The 16,803-nt window shown below is 40.6% G+C and overlaps 1 protein-coding gene across 5 annotated transcripts in view; it reads left to right on the forward strand.

Annotated features, from left to right (window-relative positions):
- Positions 1–13,299, forward strand: part of camk2g2 (calcium/calmodulin-dependent protein kinase (CaM kinase) II gamma 2) — an 89,086-nt gene extending 75,787 nt beyond the window's left edge. For all 5 annotated transcript variants that reach the window (XM_040138500.1, XM_040138495.1, XM_040138496.1 and 2 more), the window contains 4 exons: positions 4,453–4,528; positions 4,865–4,959; positions 5,491–5,740; positions 8,049–13,299. In XM_040138500.1, the coding sequence (XP_039994434.1) occupies positions 4,453–4,528; positions 4,865–4,959; positions 5,491–5,723 (404 nt within the window). In that variant the 3' untranslated portion in view covers positions 5,724–5,740; positions 8,049–13,299. The remainder of the gene's footprint in view (positions 1–4,452; positions 4,529–4,864; positions 4,960–5,490; positions 5,741–8,048) is intronic.
- Positions 13,300–16,803: the final 3,504 nt, after the last annotated feature.

The raw sequence follows: 16,803 nt of genomic DNA on the forward strand, positions 1-16,803 counted from the left end.
CGGAAAGACAAATGTGACAGTTTCGTGTAAACACTGTGCATGAATGGGGAAAAAATACAGTGCCGATACCCCAAAGAATGTACTTTTGCCGTTGTCTCTATTTTCGTCTCCTCTACGTACTAACAGCGTTGTGGTGTAGTGGTAGTTTGTCCGTCCTGTTCAGTTGCTCCAAAGGTTCGAGGATCTGTGGGGGAAAATAAGCAGAATTTGATTGATAGTATACACTGCTGTGCCCAGAACTAAGGACACGCTGCTCTTACAGTATTTCCATCCAGATCTGCAAAGGCTCGAACACAGGATCCCTTGAATGTGATGCATCTCACGCTCACCATTGTGGATACTTCTGCCTCATTTTGATCGTTGGTGTCCGTGAGTGTGTGCATGCCAGCATCACACGCCACTTAAGCCTTTAATTAGTCGTCTGCAGCTTGGGGATGACCCTTAAATGTTTTTCAGGTGAACAAAGTAGGAGGGAGCTACCTGCAGCTTTCTAGAACAGAGCTAATCCAGTTACTTGAGCAGCTTTCCGTGGGTTTACCAGCACGCGCTCATATACTGGATTGTCACCGAAAGGCAATCAAGAGTCTGTTGTTCCCGTTCTCTCGTCTGTCTTTCTCTGAGGTGGATTGCACTTAGTTCAGGTTGCTTTGGATGAAACCTCAATGAATGTAGTGCAATTACTCTTGTCTCCCCTGATATAAAAACTCAAACACTACTAGGATGCATCAGCACCTCCCTGTGCGATATCAGGGACTCAATGATGAAGCACTGGGTTGGCATGCTAGAGTAGAGGGACCAGAATGTCACATAGTCTGCAACTGCTTACCAGCAACTCTGCAGCTTCAAGTTTTCTGCAGCCTGTTGCACCAGCGGATCGCACGTTTGAGTGTAAAATAGCGCTAAGTAGTAAAGAAATGACACTTGCTTGGGGCAGGTGTAAATTTTAACGAGGTTATAATCTATATTTTTATAATAAAAATGCTTTGTTATGTGACAATGTGAAACGGGTTGCTCGTAGTGATGGAACTACAGAGAATTATCACTTGAATCTGCAGCTCTCTTCATGGAACATTATGGGGACTTTCAGCTGTTTAGCTGTCCTGTCCACAACTTTATTGTTTTGGTTCACTTCATCGCTCTCATAGAGTTGTTTCGGCCACAGCCGGCAACTGTTTTCAATAGACAAAAACATTGTACAATACCTACTCAGCGCCAAAAAGCAGACGTACAAAGTTAGTGACTAGAGAGACAGATATTTCCCTCAGGAGTTGCTAGAAGCTTATATTCATTATGTGAATAATAATGTTGCTCTGTAACTGCTGAAATAAGCAACTGGTTGATAATTTAACCATGTCAACTTAAGACGAGTTGTCAGTGTTGTGTTCAAAACTTGTTTCCACTCCCCCCATGTTACCAAAAAAATCAGTTATTGCAGGTTTAAGTTATACCTTCATTTTATGCTGTAAGTACTTTATATTGTGCAACTTGTTTTTACTCCCACACTACTTTCAAACAAAGCTTCGTTTGAACGTACACGTTTCTGGCGCAGCCGGCCGCTGATCGTCGTTCGGGTGTCAGAATCAGCTGGCTTTGCTGTTTCTGTATGTGTGTGTGTGCCTGTATGCAGTTGGTTTCCACCTCACCTATGTCTATATCAGTGTGCCCTATTTTGTGTATTGTGATAAGTGATACAATGCTCAATTGTAGTGTTGAAACAGTTAGTCACTTAATTGAGTAGTTGATCGACAGATAATTATGGAACTTGTGAATGGCATTTTTCACTATTTTTTGGCATTTAAACAATCCATTAATCCAAAAAGCTATGGATAGATTAATTTATAAGTTCCTACTAGACTGTAGGAATATCTCAGGGTCTGTGTCCATGTGCATCTGTTTGTAATTGTGTGTTCTTCTTGTGACGGGGGCAGCGGCTGTCTGTGACTCTACTAGTACAGACAGTGCAGTGTTAAGCCAGTGCAGCACTACTGAGGAACAGACCCCGACCCTGTCTCCTCACTGCCCACCACCCACCTGTAAGTTGGCAGTAGTTTACCTCTGACCTTTGTGTCCTGACCCTTCCTCTTATACCCACCAACAGACCTTCAGCAGCAAATCTACACTGCAAGCAAAGCAAGACATGTTGATGTTGAAAAGCCTCCACATACACCAATCAGCCACAATGTTAAAACCACTCACAGGGAATAACATTGATTATCTCCTTACAATGGCACCTGTCAAGGGGTGGGGTATATTGGGGAGCAAGTTAACGGTCAGTTCTTGAAGTTGATGTGTTGGAAACAGGAAAAATGGGCAAGCGTAAGGATCTGAGCGACAGTGACTAGGCCCAATTTGTGACAGCTGCACAACTGGGTCAGACCATTTCCAAAACGGCAGCTTTTGTGAGGTGTTCCCTGTATGCAATGGTCAGTACCTACCAAAAGTGGCCCAAGGAAGGACAACCAGTGAACCAGTGCTACGGAGTCACGGACTCCCAAGGCTCACTGATGCGCGTGGGGAGCAAAGGCCGGCCCGTGCGGTCCAATCCCACAGAAAAGCTACTGTAGCACAATTTGCTGAAAGCCTTAATACTGGCTGTGATATAAAGCTGTCAGAACACCCAGTGCATGGCAGGTTTTTGCAAGGCGGCAGATAGGGCAGAGTGCCTGTGCGGAACCCTGTGCACTGCCAGTAGCGCCTACAATGGGCAGATGAGCATCACAACTGGATGATGATACACCATATGGACGGCTTGGTGTGCGTGCGTTGTTTACCTGGGGAAGAGGCGGCAGCAGGGATGCACTATGAGAGGAAGGCAAGCCGGCGGAGGCAGTCTGATGCTCTGGGAATTTATTCTGCCGGGAAGCCTTTGGTCCTGGGATTCACGTGGATGTTACTTTGACACGTAAACATTGCTGCAGACCGAATACACCTATTCATAGCAACAGTGTTCCCCGATGGCAGCGGCCTCTTTCAGCAGGATACTGCACCCTACCACACTGCAAAACTTGCTCAGCAATGGTTGGAGGCAATCAATCCGATCGAGGATCCGTGGGATGTTCTGGAAAAACAAGTCTGATCCATGGAGGCCCCACCTCGCAACTCACAGGACTTAAAGGATCTGCTGCTAACGTCTTGGCGCCTGGTGCCACAGGACACCTTCAGAAGTCTTGTGGAGCCCATGCATCGACGGGTCAGAGCTGTTTTGGCGGCGCGAGGGGATGTACACAATATTAGGCACGTGGTTTTAATGTCGTGGCTGATCTGTGCAAATAAGAAAAAAATGTGTTCTCTTCAGTCCCACTCTTCCCACCCAACTGACTGCATTAGTTCCCCTCTGCCCTCCTGTGCTGCCATCTACTGGCACCCAGGCCTGACTGCAGATTACTGCTCCCTTTCTGTACTTCCTGATGGTCTTGTGTCTAATTTCCTGCTTGATATAATTTTTGCAGGATAAACAATGTTTAATGTCATGTAAATAGTTATATACATGATTTCACAGCATTGCTAAATATAACTTTATTTTACTGGGCTGACTGTGTCTGCCTGCAGCTGGTCCCCTGCAGGAGGCTGCTAGCAGCCCCACAACCCCTGTAGCTCAGACCGGTCCAGCTCAGAGCCCTTGTCCTGAACCAGAGTCTGCTCTGTCACCCTCGACGGGCAGCTGCAGCAACCTGCAGCAGAGTAAGTGCCGGGCAGGTTGTGCAGTGCTTGTGCAAAGGCTCCTGAAACAGTGTTCATACTGTCGGTTTTAACTTTCTGAGCCACTTGATGGCAGACAGTTTGAGGACTTGGGGAAAGAAACTGATTTGTTTGTAAGACATTATGAACACAGAGTTTCATGCAGGTTTGCAGGCTCTCCTGACTCAGTAGCTACATGTAAGTGAAAAAAATAATTCATAGCATATCAATCCATAAACCCTGGTGTGTGTTTGCAGTTTGTGCTTGTCTGGTTTGGTGTACTTCTATTTTCTTGACTTCTGTGCATCGCTTAATTTCTGGTGTATATGGGTAATTATATGCATTTTCCCACGTAATTTGGTGGTTTTAAATTTAAAAATTGTAGCGGTGTGGGTTTGCGGGTGCACAGTGAGAGATTTCTGTGGTTGTGTTAGTTTAGACAAGTTACCTTAGTTGTTTTAGTTTATTTAAATTTTAGTTCTTGGTTAAAGATTTAAGGATTTACTGGATGTAACATAGAGACCAGAGTATGTGGCGTGTTTTTACAGGCTGACTTCAAATGTCGCTCTCATTATTACCGGAAGCGGTGCTCATCATGCCCGTGATGAGATTTTGTTTCAAATGTCAGAGGTTTTCAGCCTGGTGAGGCAGTGAGAGTCAATGAAAGCGAGAGGAGCGATACTTGCATGTTCACAGTCCGCATGATTTCTGACCGTCTTTAACCTCTTCTGCTTGTTTTCCCCCTCTTCCCTTCTTTTTCTTTCTGTCTCACAGCTCGTAAACAGGAGATAATAAAGATGACAGAGCAGTTGATTGAGGCCATCAACAATGGGGATTTTGAAGCTTATACGTAAGTTTGCATATGCAACTCAATCAGACTTCTCTGTGGACAAGTCATCGTCTTTTAAGCGGCTTGTTTTAGGCTCACCTTTTTGCCGTGTTGAAAACATTTTGTCATCTATAACACAAGGAAACTCTTTATTTCTTGTAAAATACATCACTTCAAAATGTTCATTTTAGGTTCAACACATCTCAAAGCTTGATAAGTCATGTCATCTCTTAGCATTTAGCGGTCATGATTCTTCACAGGCACTTTCACTTGCAGAATAAATTCTGATTTAACAAATTCAGAATTGAATAAAAGAGAAAGTAAATGTGTATTTATGGTTGTGTTTTCTTCTGACAGGAGAATCTGTGACCCTGGACTGACTTCTTTTGAGCCAGAGGCTCTTGGAAACCTGGTGGAGGGCATGGACTTTCACAAGTTCTACTTTGAGAATCGTAAGTTCAGTTTCAGTCTGTTTTGTGGATTTGTAATGCAGTCTTCATCAATCTAGTGCTCAGCTGTTCTCTTTGAATCTAGAGGCAAACTTTGTCATCACTAGTTCAGTTCAAGGTCAGTGTTGTGTAATTATCAAAGAAACGTGTAAAAATCACTAAAATATAATTTGAGGTTAAGCACAGAACTTTAAGGTTCAAGTAGAGATTACAGCTTTTCCAACCTTAACTAAAGTCATGCTGAATTTTGAGGGAAATATGTATAAAATGATAAGCGAGACATCTATAATATGTCCATTTATTCAGACGCATTAAATGTCAGTTTAAAGTAATCAATCTATAATCTCACTTACCTAACTTCAGATATATAACAGTTATCTCCTCCTGCCCTTTTAAGGTGCCAACAAGTGTTGCCTATGCCTATGTAATTGCCTGTAATATGCTAGACGCCCTCAAATTGGGCTACTTAGCTGCACATTCACACCTGACAAGTCCATTTAGAAACAGCTGAACTGCACGTTTCCATCATCACAGTGCTGAGTAAAAACAGCAAGCCAGTGCACACCACCATCCTCAACCCCCACGTCCATCTGATTGGTGAGGATGCTGCCTGCATCGCTTACATCCGCTTGACCCAGTACATCGACAGCCAGGGCCGACCGCGCTCCTGCCAGTCAGAGGAGACGCGTGTGTGGCATCGCCGCGATGCCAAATGGCTCAATGTGCATTTCCACTGCTCAGGAGCACCGGCTGCACCCCTGCAGTGAACTGAACCCAGGCCCAGGTAAGGTGATAACATGTCACTATTATTACAGCCTGAAGGTTGCAGTAACAGTTTCAGGCTGCATGCAAGGATTATGGCCAACTGTGAAAACTATTTGCACAGGTTATTGGGATATTCTGAGAGTTTTTATTGTGCAACATTTTCTTTTTAAGAGCTACAATATGCAGCTTTATTGTTAGTCTCCCCAGGGCTTTTCCCTGATGAGTAAGTGTTTGCCCTAAAATTGAGACAACAGGCGTCTCTCATGTTAACTGGAGGCACTGACAAAGTTAACAGTGAATGCACGCAATCTGTAATGAAAAGACAAACTTCCCACTAACACGATAATGTAGATCATGATTTTATTAGCTTCAGATTCACTTCCCACAATCATTTGAAATCGAGTTTGGAGGAAATGGAAGGATTTAGGCTCGTAAAAGACAAACACATACTATTTAATTTACAGTTATTATGAAGGAATAGTTCAACGTTTTGCAACAGACATATTTGTTTCCTTTCACAGAATTAGATGAGAAGCTCGACACTAGTCTGCGTTGAGTACGGAGCTTGAGTCAGGTTGTGGTTAGTCCAGCATAGCATAAAGACTGGAGGTGAGGGGAAACAGCTAGCCTGCCTCTTTCAGGTGAAAGATGCAACTACCATCACCTTTACACACACATTGTATCTTGTTTGTTTAATCCATACACCAAAAGAAACGATGTGTTATTCTAGGCAGGTTCTCGCCCAGCACTTCTGCGACCAACAGACGTCACTGTACCCAGCTGTGCCCAGTTGTTGTTTTTACATCTCTGTGTGAGTTCAGATCAAACAAACAAAATATAAAGTGTTAACTAGTGACCTTAAGAGACTTTGGAAGGTCTGTTTTCTTTTCTTTTTTTTAATCATTGGACAGGGTCAGGCTAGCTATTTCCCCCTGTTTACAGTCTTTATGCTAAGCTAAGCTCGAGTAAACTAAGCTTATGACATCCTGAGTCAAAATGAAGATGAAATCGATCTTCTCATCTCTTTCTTAGGAAGAATGCAAAATACGTATATTTTCCAAACTGCTGAAATATCAATTTCTACTTTGATGGAGAAAAAAAACGAGTAATGCACATTAAAGGGTCATTTCAGCCGAATCACAAGAAACACGTGTTTTCTGACTTAGCCCTAGTGGTACCTAGCCAAGGAGATGTTTTAAATTTTGAGATATCTGCCTCTGAGGTTTCTGCACACCAGCTCAATATAAAGGGAAGGAAATTTTAACTGTGGTGCTCACAGTAGTGAAACGACATCCCCATGACCGCCTCCCATCTAAGTCATGTACCACTTTGCTTTAGCAGGACGTTTTTTTGGCATCTAACTTCATGTCAAATCATTGGGTGTATTTTAGGGTCCCCTAATACAACTACTAACACTACTCCGTTTGTTATGTTTTTTCTGCTGGTTTCCAACAGCAGGACCTGAAGCTGTGCGGCGTGAAATTCCTTTTTAACCCTTCTATGACATTTTTGTGACATCCGGCTGCGGCTCTGATATGACCACAAAGTGGATAATCCATTTTAGGCCTAGGGCGTTCAGGTACCAAGTACACCATGAACCATCCCATGCTTGAACATGGTGTTTGTTATAGCCAATCGCTGACAATAAGACAGAAGTCCAATACCAAAGCACCACTCAGGTTCAGATCAGGCGGGCCATTCCTCCAGATCGCCCGCCTCCAGGTTTCTCGTTGCCCAGCATTGAAGTCCCCCAAGAGGACTATAGAGTCCCCAGGTGGCACCAGACATGCGCTTGCATCTCCCCTCCCAGGTCTGGCTCCAGAAGGGGGCCCCAGTTTCCCTGGTGCGTGCAAGGTGACACATATTCGGGGAAGAAATGTGAAAAAAAAAAAATTTTCACTCTAGAGAAAAGCCGATTGTCTGGACAACTCGTGAATTTTGTTAAGTATGAGAAAATTGGTGAATTCCACAAGTTCTCCTAAATCAGTCATATGTGTGATGTACGAATGAATCTGTTCAAACGACTGGTTCTAGCCCGAGGTCTATTCACTATGCAATGTGTCTTTCTAATGGAAAGACACATTGCTGTTGATTTTTTTAAATGTCATTTTTTTAAGCTTTAGGCAGCACAAGTGAAATTCCATTCACCTCCATTGTATTGCAGTGAAAGCAGAAATCATAGTTCTCAATTCCTGAGCAAATAAATCTGAAATCATCTGCAATGCTACATACCATTAAGTCTAAATTAGGAAAGAAGTTTTTGGTTTTAGTGAACTGACCCCTCATAGACAGTTTACACACTAACCATTGCATTCTTCCTTCTCCAGCTTTGCCTGAACTCTAAAGCTGTTTGGAGCATTTATTCTCCGTGGTCGGATTGGTACCTGGATCCTGGCCGAGAAGAGGCTGCTTGGAAAGTTGTAAAATCACAAAAGATGGGGAAAATACATTACAATTACATGGAAAAAAAAACAACCAAAAACAAACCAAAAAAACAAAAACAAAAATGACCGGCCAACACCAATCCAGTCCAACCCTAGCTAGATGATGTTGGGGCCCGGCTGACGCCAGCCCGTTCTTGCAGATGGTGCATGCTTCTGGTGGCAACACAGGGGTGGTGCTGTCCTGGTCCTTTTCTCCCAAGGCCTTTATTTCCCTGTCTTTGTTTTGTCTGCTGTCTGGAAAAGTATTAACATGTTTAAAAAAAATATGTATATAACAACAGAAAAACCAGTACACTTCCCACTAGTGAATAGGACAGGGGGGGCAAGTATAATATGTGGAAAACTGATTTATTTCTGTCTTGAGAGAGCAGCAGAATGTCTACTTTAATAGAAGTATTGTTTGTTTTACAAATAACAGGTATGCGCAGGTGGGGTTTATGGGAATGGGATCAACTAATATCGACTTAATATCAGAATTTAACACCCATTTAAGTGTCAGGTTTGAGCATCTGTACACAATGTTTAAAGGGGTTTAGACGATGGGATACGTTACTGAAGGGACCTTCATTTTTATTTTGTCTTTTTGTATTATGTGTTATTAAGCTGTTTGATTTTTATCTCCTGAATGATGTATTTTAAAGTATTTTGTGTTGAAAAAGGATAATTTTTAATCAAAAGGGGGGTTTTATTTAATAGAGTTGTGTATAAATAGATATTTATATAGGAGAAAAGGGGAAACATGAATTTATTTTCAGCGTGTAAGGAGGGTAGTTAAGCATGAGAGTGTGGGTGTTTTCTTTTCTGCTTTCAGGTCCCGAGGTGTAAATACAAACACATACCATGCATGCACATGCACATGCACACACACACACACACACTTGAGGTCCCTGCGCTCCAGCCTTTAGGGTTGAGCCTCTCTTGAGCTTTAGACACAACATCCAGGCCAGCTCATCCTGAAGTTGCAGAAGGCCTGCATCTGTCTGCCCTGCAGTGTTTGGAGTCGAACACTGGGAGGCGCCAATCGGTCAAAGTCTGAAGCTCCTCACATATCTGAAACTATCATGGACACACTCTCGCGCCGACTTCTTAGGTTTATGTTATCTGTTTGTGTGTTTTTGGTGTGAAGCATGATATATTTGAACTATCTAATGGCCTGTACTGTTTCTGCACAGACACTTAGGACTCGATGCTGTTGTGTTCACTCTTCTGAGGGAGTGAACCTTTCTGCAACTTCAGGTTATGCTCGCCAGAATCCTTTCCCTCCCACCCTACCTCTGCCCCTCTACTTCCATCATTCCTGCCTCTTATACTCTGCACACGTGTTACACTTGTGACCTTCGCTAACCAGCCCCATTGCTGTCTTAGTAGCACCACACCGTTTGATGATGATGATGTCACCCTTATGCCTGTTTCTTGTTTTGATTGTGTTCTTAAAATTTGTATATTGTCCGTCTTGGCTTGCTGTACTTCTGTGTGAAGTCCTGGCACTATAAAAAGCATGTTAAAAAGGGAATGCAGCCGAGGGATTGGAAAAAAAAAAAAACAAGGCATGATGGGAAGAGGGCTATGCCGGCTCAAGGGTTGTGGGACCTTTGCTGATGGCAATCAATGGATTTGGTCCCTTTTGTCACAGTTTCTGTTGTAAATGTTGTAGTTGTTAGTGTTTTGATGTTGATATTTTTATCAGTTGTTTTAGCTAGAACTATAAAAAAAAAAAAAAATAGGGGTTGAACTGAATGGAGGCTGAGACTGCCACAATTTTTTTTTTTTTTTTTTTTTTTTACTACGCCAGTTGTTCTTTTACACGCTGATCAACACACACCAGATACTGAAATATTAGAGCAAAAAGACTTAATACACTTCTGTGGCTAATTATATTGAAGTTTACAACATCATAGAAGCACATGAGATCAAAGATTCTCCCTTTTAGGAGGACAGAACATATCTGCGTGTCAGTGGTTAAGGTTTGCAGCACTGTTTTTTCACTGTCATAGAACCTTTGTGAGTGTGTGGCTTTGTACCGGCGGAGGGACGAGGCTTTCCGTCTGTCCCGTCCCTGTGCTGGGCTGGGCTGCTCCATAGTAACTCTCGCACCCGGTGGGCTGTCGCTGATGGTCACCTAAATGCAGAAACCACAATGATGCTTCACATCATCACATATCATCTGTGTACGTACATTGACAGTCGAGCAGATTTTTAAAAACGTTGTGAATCACATGTGAGCCACGTCCTACTTTATCATCTGCTTCTCTCTGAGTGCTGTGACATATATGACATGCCATGAAAACTGTGCCCCCCCCCCTCACTTTTTGCACCATAACGACGATGCGTTGTAAAACCAGTCCTGAAACTATGTAATGTTTTTTATGGCTCAAAGTAGTTCTGTTTGTGCTGTGGGCACTGGCCCAGTTGTCTGTCGACGCCACCTATCTGACAAGATGCTTTTCTTTCATTGTGTGTGTATTTCTGCACAGTTACGGGAATGTTTCAATCAAAGAGTAAGATGCAGGTAAACTTAACAGGTTATCTAGGAGGAGGGAAACTGATCTGAGGGAACAAACAGCTTCATTGTCAGTTTGCCAAAGTATTTGGACCGTTGGATCAAGTTGAAAGCGGCAGTTTTGTTCGACTAATATGAAGCCAAATAGACCTTCGCAGCAGACATTTTGACATGTTGTAGCAGGAAAGGCACAGGTGTAAGTGATACCAATTTAGGCTGCATCCTATTTAGTCTTGCCAGTACCAGGGTCCTGGTACTGTATTGCTATGGCTTCCTGGCGCACTTAATGGAACTGAGCCATCATTAATGTTATTAGTTACACTTGTGTTTTTCTTGACAAATCCATTTTGAGTCTACTGAGTGACAGGAATAGGCAGCGGCTGCAGTGATCTCTCAAACTTTTTTTTAAATATTTAGTTGTATAATAATGATTCCCAAGATTTTTGCCTTGTGACTTGTTAAAATGAGGCTGTATCCACATCACAGGTCCACCTATAAGTGATTTTCTCCTCTCAGTCTGTTTGATTTGGTCTGAAACGGTAAAACTACCGGACATTTCACAAGAAAAAAAGCCAAGTTTTTGTCCCTATCCTATTGAAAGCAACCGATAGTAGCACTATGGAGCAGACAGGGTTTCCCAATGAGGCGCATGCATGTGACACGATGAGCATTCCTGCCAGTTGTTTCACATTATTCCACTGATCTACAGACGGTGATAAGACGCCAAGAGGCGTAGCAAAATTCAGTCATCTCCTTATCTCTTGGACTTGACCCCATGTTGGGAACCACTGTTGAATAGTTAAACAATCACCATGACCATGCATTTACGTCGTATTAACATAAATTCAGTCCTTTTTTCCCCCTCATGCTCAGTAACTCTCAGTAACCTCAGCTGAAAGATAAGTTGTTTCTCTGTAGTACTTTATTTACTTTTCTCCCTCCAGCTCCAGCTGACTGAGTTTTCTAAAAACAACAAAAATATTTTCTCACTAACCCCTATTTTGCTATCTAGCCATGCGGGTAGTTTTGGTTTAATTGTTGGATTTTGAGATATTCTTTTGAGATTTCTTCCTCCACCTCTGGACAATGGAGGCGAAACACATTTCATTTTTGGTGCATTAAAAATTCAACCGCAAAATAGTTCCACTGAAAAACGCTCAGAGTAACAGTTTTTCCTATATTGTTAAAGTTAAATCTGTTTCTCTGGACAGAGATGTTGTATTTTTAAGAACATCGTACACATAAAATCAGAACTATCAGTTCTCAGTTTGAGTGATCCATCTGCTGAACAGCCCCTGTATAACAATATGACAGCAAAAGGCTCACATTTTTGCACAGTAGCCAAGAGTCTGGGCACTGAATTCCAGTACAGTCCATCGTCTCATTGGGAATTGTATGGAGGCAAAGAAAGGTCATAATAATTTGAGTTTTATACGCAAATAGTCACCTAAATTGTGAAATTTAATCACTACATAAAACTGAATGTTCAGATTTAGTTCCCACAGTTTTTACATTGAATTATTTCACCCAGGTGTGTGTGGTTTCCAGTTTAAACTTGTCTTTCTTTTTATCATGTGACTAACCTGATAGGATATAAAGCTCAAGGTTGAATTTTTCAATTTTTCATCAGTTTGGTGTCCGAATCCAAATTGTAATCTGTATTTTTTTTTTTTTTTGCATAAATTATCTGGAATTTGAATTTATCAACCCTTCAAAAACATTTAAATCAAGTTTTTAAAATTGAACCTCTTGAAATCACGTTCTGGAAATCTCAAACATCAATTCAATCCACATAAATTCAATTCAAATTAAATCTCAACATTACTATTCAGTAGTAATTATGTCAACTTTAAGTTAATTTGCTCATAAAATTAAAATGATGGGCTGTCTTTGCTTCCACAGAAGTACTAGAGTGAACTCCCTGCTTCACCTGAAGTGTCAGTGAGATCCATTTTAACATAACAGGGTATCGACTTTTTTAGCCTCACTGTTGCACATAGAATATGAGACCAAATGTAAACTTGTAAACTTTACTGTACACAGAAAAACTTTGGGCTTATGGCGCCACCTATGTACAAGATCATTCACACTGGGTAAAGTAGCTTGCTGTCTGTTTTGCTTCATATAAATTGTAGTTTTAAACATGCAAATGTTTGCAAAACTAAAATGAACTGCATAGTTCAAATACTTTGGCAAATGTCTAATATATGTTAGATTAAAACAGTACCTGACTGAACGGAGAGGACAAAAAGATTCTTGAAACGCTTAAAACAAATGTTGAAAAAGGATAATTAAAATCACAATCTTTAACAGTAACACTATATATGCAGTTTTACAAATGGAAGAAATATGCATGTCTACTTTCTGGTAATTTTTCACTGTTTACTTGATAAAGAAATGGAAATCTATGTTACTTGCATCCTCGAGGTTATGAAATGGCTCTGTCTGAGATAATCGAAATCAAGTGATGTTATCTCACGTTAAAATGCATTAAAAATTAGCAGACGCCTTAGCTTGTAAGAACCCCTTTGTAAGTAAATTTATTGCAGTGTAACCTTATACTAAAGGGGCTACATATGTCTATACTCTGAGTTTCAATTGGATGCTGGATTTTTGCATGACCATACAGTTAATAAAAATCATACATTTAAAACTATCAAGTGTTTGTTTGGGTGGTTGTTTTTCATATCTTTGTTATTATTGGAAAATGAAAGAGTATTTAATAAAAATAGCATTTCAATATTGGTTTCCATTTTTCTCTTGTTGCAGCTTAAAACACAGTATTTGTTGATTACAGGTGTTTTTGACAGCAAAAAGACAATATACTGATACCCTGCAAGTGTGTGTGTGTGTGTGTGTGTGTGTGTGTGTGTGCTACTTGGCTCTGGAAATAGTCCTGGGTGGTAATTCGATGCAATTATTGACTTTCAGAGGTACTAGTATTTAAATGCTATCTTTTTAAATAATGACAAGCAAAAATTAATTAAAAATGAATGCACTAATTTAAGGTTTTGGTTTACATGTTTAAAGAATATGTACAACACTAAAATACCATAAAATGCATTCAGCATTGCTCTAATGATTTTACCAGTGATTTTGCATACACTTGCTATAAAAATATTCTTGTTAATGCCATGATATCGCTTTCAACCATGAGTCCCAGCTCTATCGAGAAAACACAAATGTTAATGCGGTTACTTTTTATTTAATGAACTTACAGAATAGAAGCACAGTACAGTAGTGGTACATGTACAGACGTTTGTGCACCCTACTAAGTCAGTACTTTGCCAACTGTTAAACATCGAGGTAAAAATATTCTTCTTTGAGGTTGTACGTCAGTCAGTGGCACAGAAAACATTGCACAGATTGGGGGAGTAATGGATTCAACTAAATATGTGCAAATTCTGGATGCAAATGTCCTGTAGAGTCAGTCAAGACAGTGAAACTGAAAAGAAGCTGGCTTCTACAAGAAGACAATATCCACCATGAACCACTTCAAGAAAAAAGCTGAGGCCTTTGGAACGGCCCTCACAGTCCCCTGACTCGGAACATCACTGAAAATCTGTGGGTGCATCTTAAACATGCTGTGTGTGTGCGAGACAGAAATAGAATAGAAAGACTCTTAGCTGCTATGAAAAGTGTTTGCAAGCTGGGATATCTACCAAAGGTGAAGTTACTCAGCAATGAATTTGTAGGGTGCCCAAACTTGCACGACACAATTACTGTTTAATTTTTTTTTTTTTCAGTTCTTTCAAGTTCAGGAAATAAAAAGTAATAGCGCGTTAACATTTGAAGAATGCTCATTCTTCAATGTCTGTTTTCTGCAGGGGTAGTGTTTTTCTCTTTTCACTTCAGAAAAAAAAAAATCAACGAAATGTAGGTCTGTTGTAACTGTAGTACTGACAGTCACCTCCGGGAAGTGCCAAAGACCAAACAAATCCACCTAAGGCTGAGCTGCACAGCAGTTACAGTGAGTACTTCTGAAAAGCAGTGGAAGCAAGGCAGTGTAACTTATTTATTTTTTTTTAGGATTAAATGTGTTTAATGGATATGTTCACAATTTTAGTCATGTGCCCATATTTACATGGTTTTTGCTTGCTGATAACATCCCTCCTCTTCATACTGGCCATTGATCCCCTCCTAATGAACTTCCAAAGTAAGTGATGGGGGATAAATTCCAAAGTCTCCATTTTGAATAAAACTCTATTCAACAGTTTATCTGACTCGGCTGTCAGCTGTCTGAGTTGGACAAATCAAGTGGACGTCTTTAAAAGTCTTTTTAGTGCAGAATTTCCTGTTTGTTTGTTTGTACTAAAAAGGCTGTAACTTTCACAGCATTGCAACAAGTATTCAGTTCCTTTATTTAAGAAAAAGTACAAATACAACAGTGTAAAAATAATCCATTACAAGTAAAAGCCCTGTATTCAAAATCCTACTTAAGTACAAAAGTACTGACAGGTAAATTAAGGTAAAGTATCAAAGTAAAAGTATTTGTTCTGCAGAGAAATTACCCCTGTGAGTGATATACTGTTATATATTATGCGATTATTATTACTGATGCATTAATGTGTATAATTTGGCTGATATAGGTGAGCAAGGTAGAGCTAATTAGAATTATATTAAAATAGGTGTTAATAGTGTTAAGATACAAGATTTATCGTATATGATTTTGGCAGAAAACCCGTTATTTTCAACAAAAGCCAAAAAAAAAAAAAAGCATCAATCATCAAGTCACAAGAAATAAAATGACTGTCAGGAGTTCTCAAATTCAGGCCCATTTCTACAATCAACCCTATAAACTCTTAGAAAAAAAAAACTATTATTATTATTTAATCTTATTGTGCCATAAAAATTCTGATTTACATACTGTTTAATACATATGCTTGGTATATGTTTTATATGTGAAATCTCAATTTGTAACGCAACTACAGCTGTTAGTAGATGCAGTGGTATAAAATGTATGGTATTTCCCTCTGAAATGTACTGGAGTAGAAGTAGAAAGTGGCATTAAATGGAAATACTCAAGTACAAGTACCCGGTTCCTTTCCGCCAGTGGACTTTGGAAAGGCACATGAGCTGTGGATTTGGTCCATCTCCTCCATCAGAAGCATGAGGGGGATATCTTTTAATGGCCAGTATGAACAGGAGGAATAACAGCAGCAAGCAAAAACTGTTCCACTGTATAGGATTATGGGCACGTGACTATTGTTTTAATAGATGGGTGCTTTCATACCTCTGATTCATGACGATATCTTCATGATGATAGCACTCAGGCAGGACACGGCGTGTTCCCTTGTGGTGGCTCACAACAGGCACACTATCATGGACATGAGGTACATGCACAGTGGGCAGGGAAGGCTTCTACACAGGCCGAGGGGGAGAGGGGGAACAAGGGGGAACAAGGGGGAACTCTTCTCAGGTGAAGTTGGGCACAGCTATGCTGGGAATTACACAATGCAACCAAAAACCTGAAAGCTGCACTGCCTGTGGTCGCAATGTGTTTCAGTAACATTCTGCTGGTGAACCAAAACTCAGAGACACAAAAACGAGTCACTCTCATCTGCAGTCATTTTGCAAGTCTTTGTGATCATTTTGCAATTATGTAATTTTTTAATGTCTCCTTGCAGTCATTTTGTGTTTCTTTGCAGTGCTTTCGCATTCATTTTACAACTCTTTGGGGTGATTTTGTGCCTCTCTAGTCGTTTTGAATCTCTTCGTCGGCATTTTACTTGTCGTTTTGGTCATAACCCTCTCTGCAGTTGTTTAACTGACTTTCCAACAAACATTTACGGTCACTTAATAAAGTACAGCTGGGCCTGTGTCTGGTGTCAGGGGCACAAGATGGCCTCCCAATGCCATTGGGCTATAGTACTGAAAATCTGATTGTAGTTATTTTGTATACTACTGGATGGTTTAATTTACTGTATAACAATGCATCATATTTTATATGCTCATTGTTTTTTTTGTTTTTTTAAATCAGAATTCGTAAAGTAAGTAGTAACTACTGATGTCAAATAAATGTAGTGGAATAAAAAGTACAGTATTTCCCCTCTGAAATGTAGTGGTACTTAAGCACAGTTCTGGGATACTTTACTTAAGTACAGTACTTGAACAAACGCACTTAGTTTCCACAACTGC

The sequence above is a fragment of the Xiphias gladius genome, chromosome 11 (assembly GCF_016859285.1).
Source record: "Xiphias gladius isolate SHS-SW01 ecotype Sanya breed wild chromosome 11, ASM1685928v1, whole genome shotgun sequence".
Taxonomy (NCBI): Eukaryota; Metazoa; Chordata; class Actinopteri; order Istiophoriformes; family Xiphiidae; genus Xiphias; species Xiphias gladius.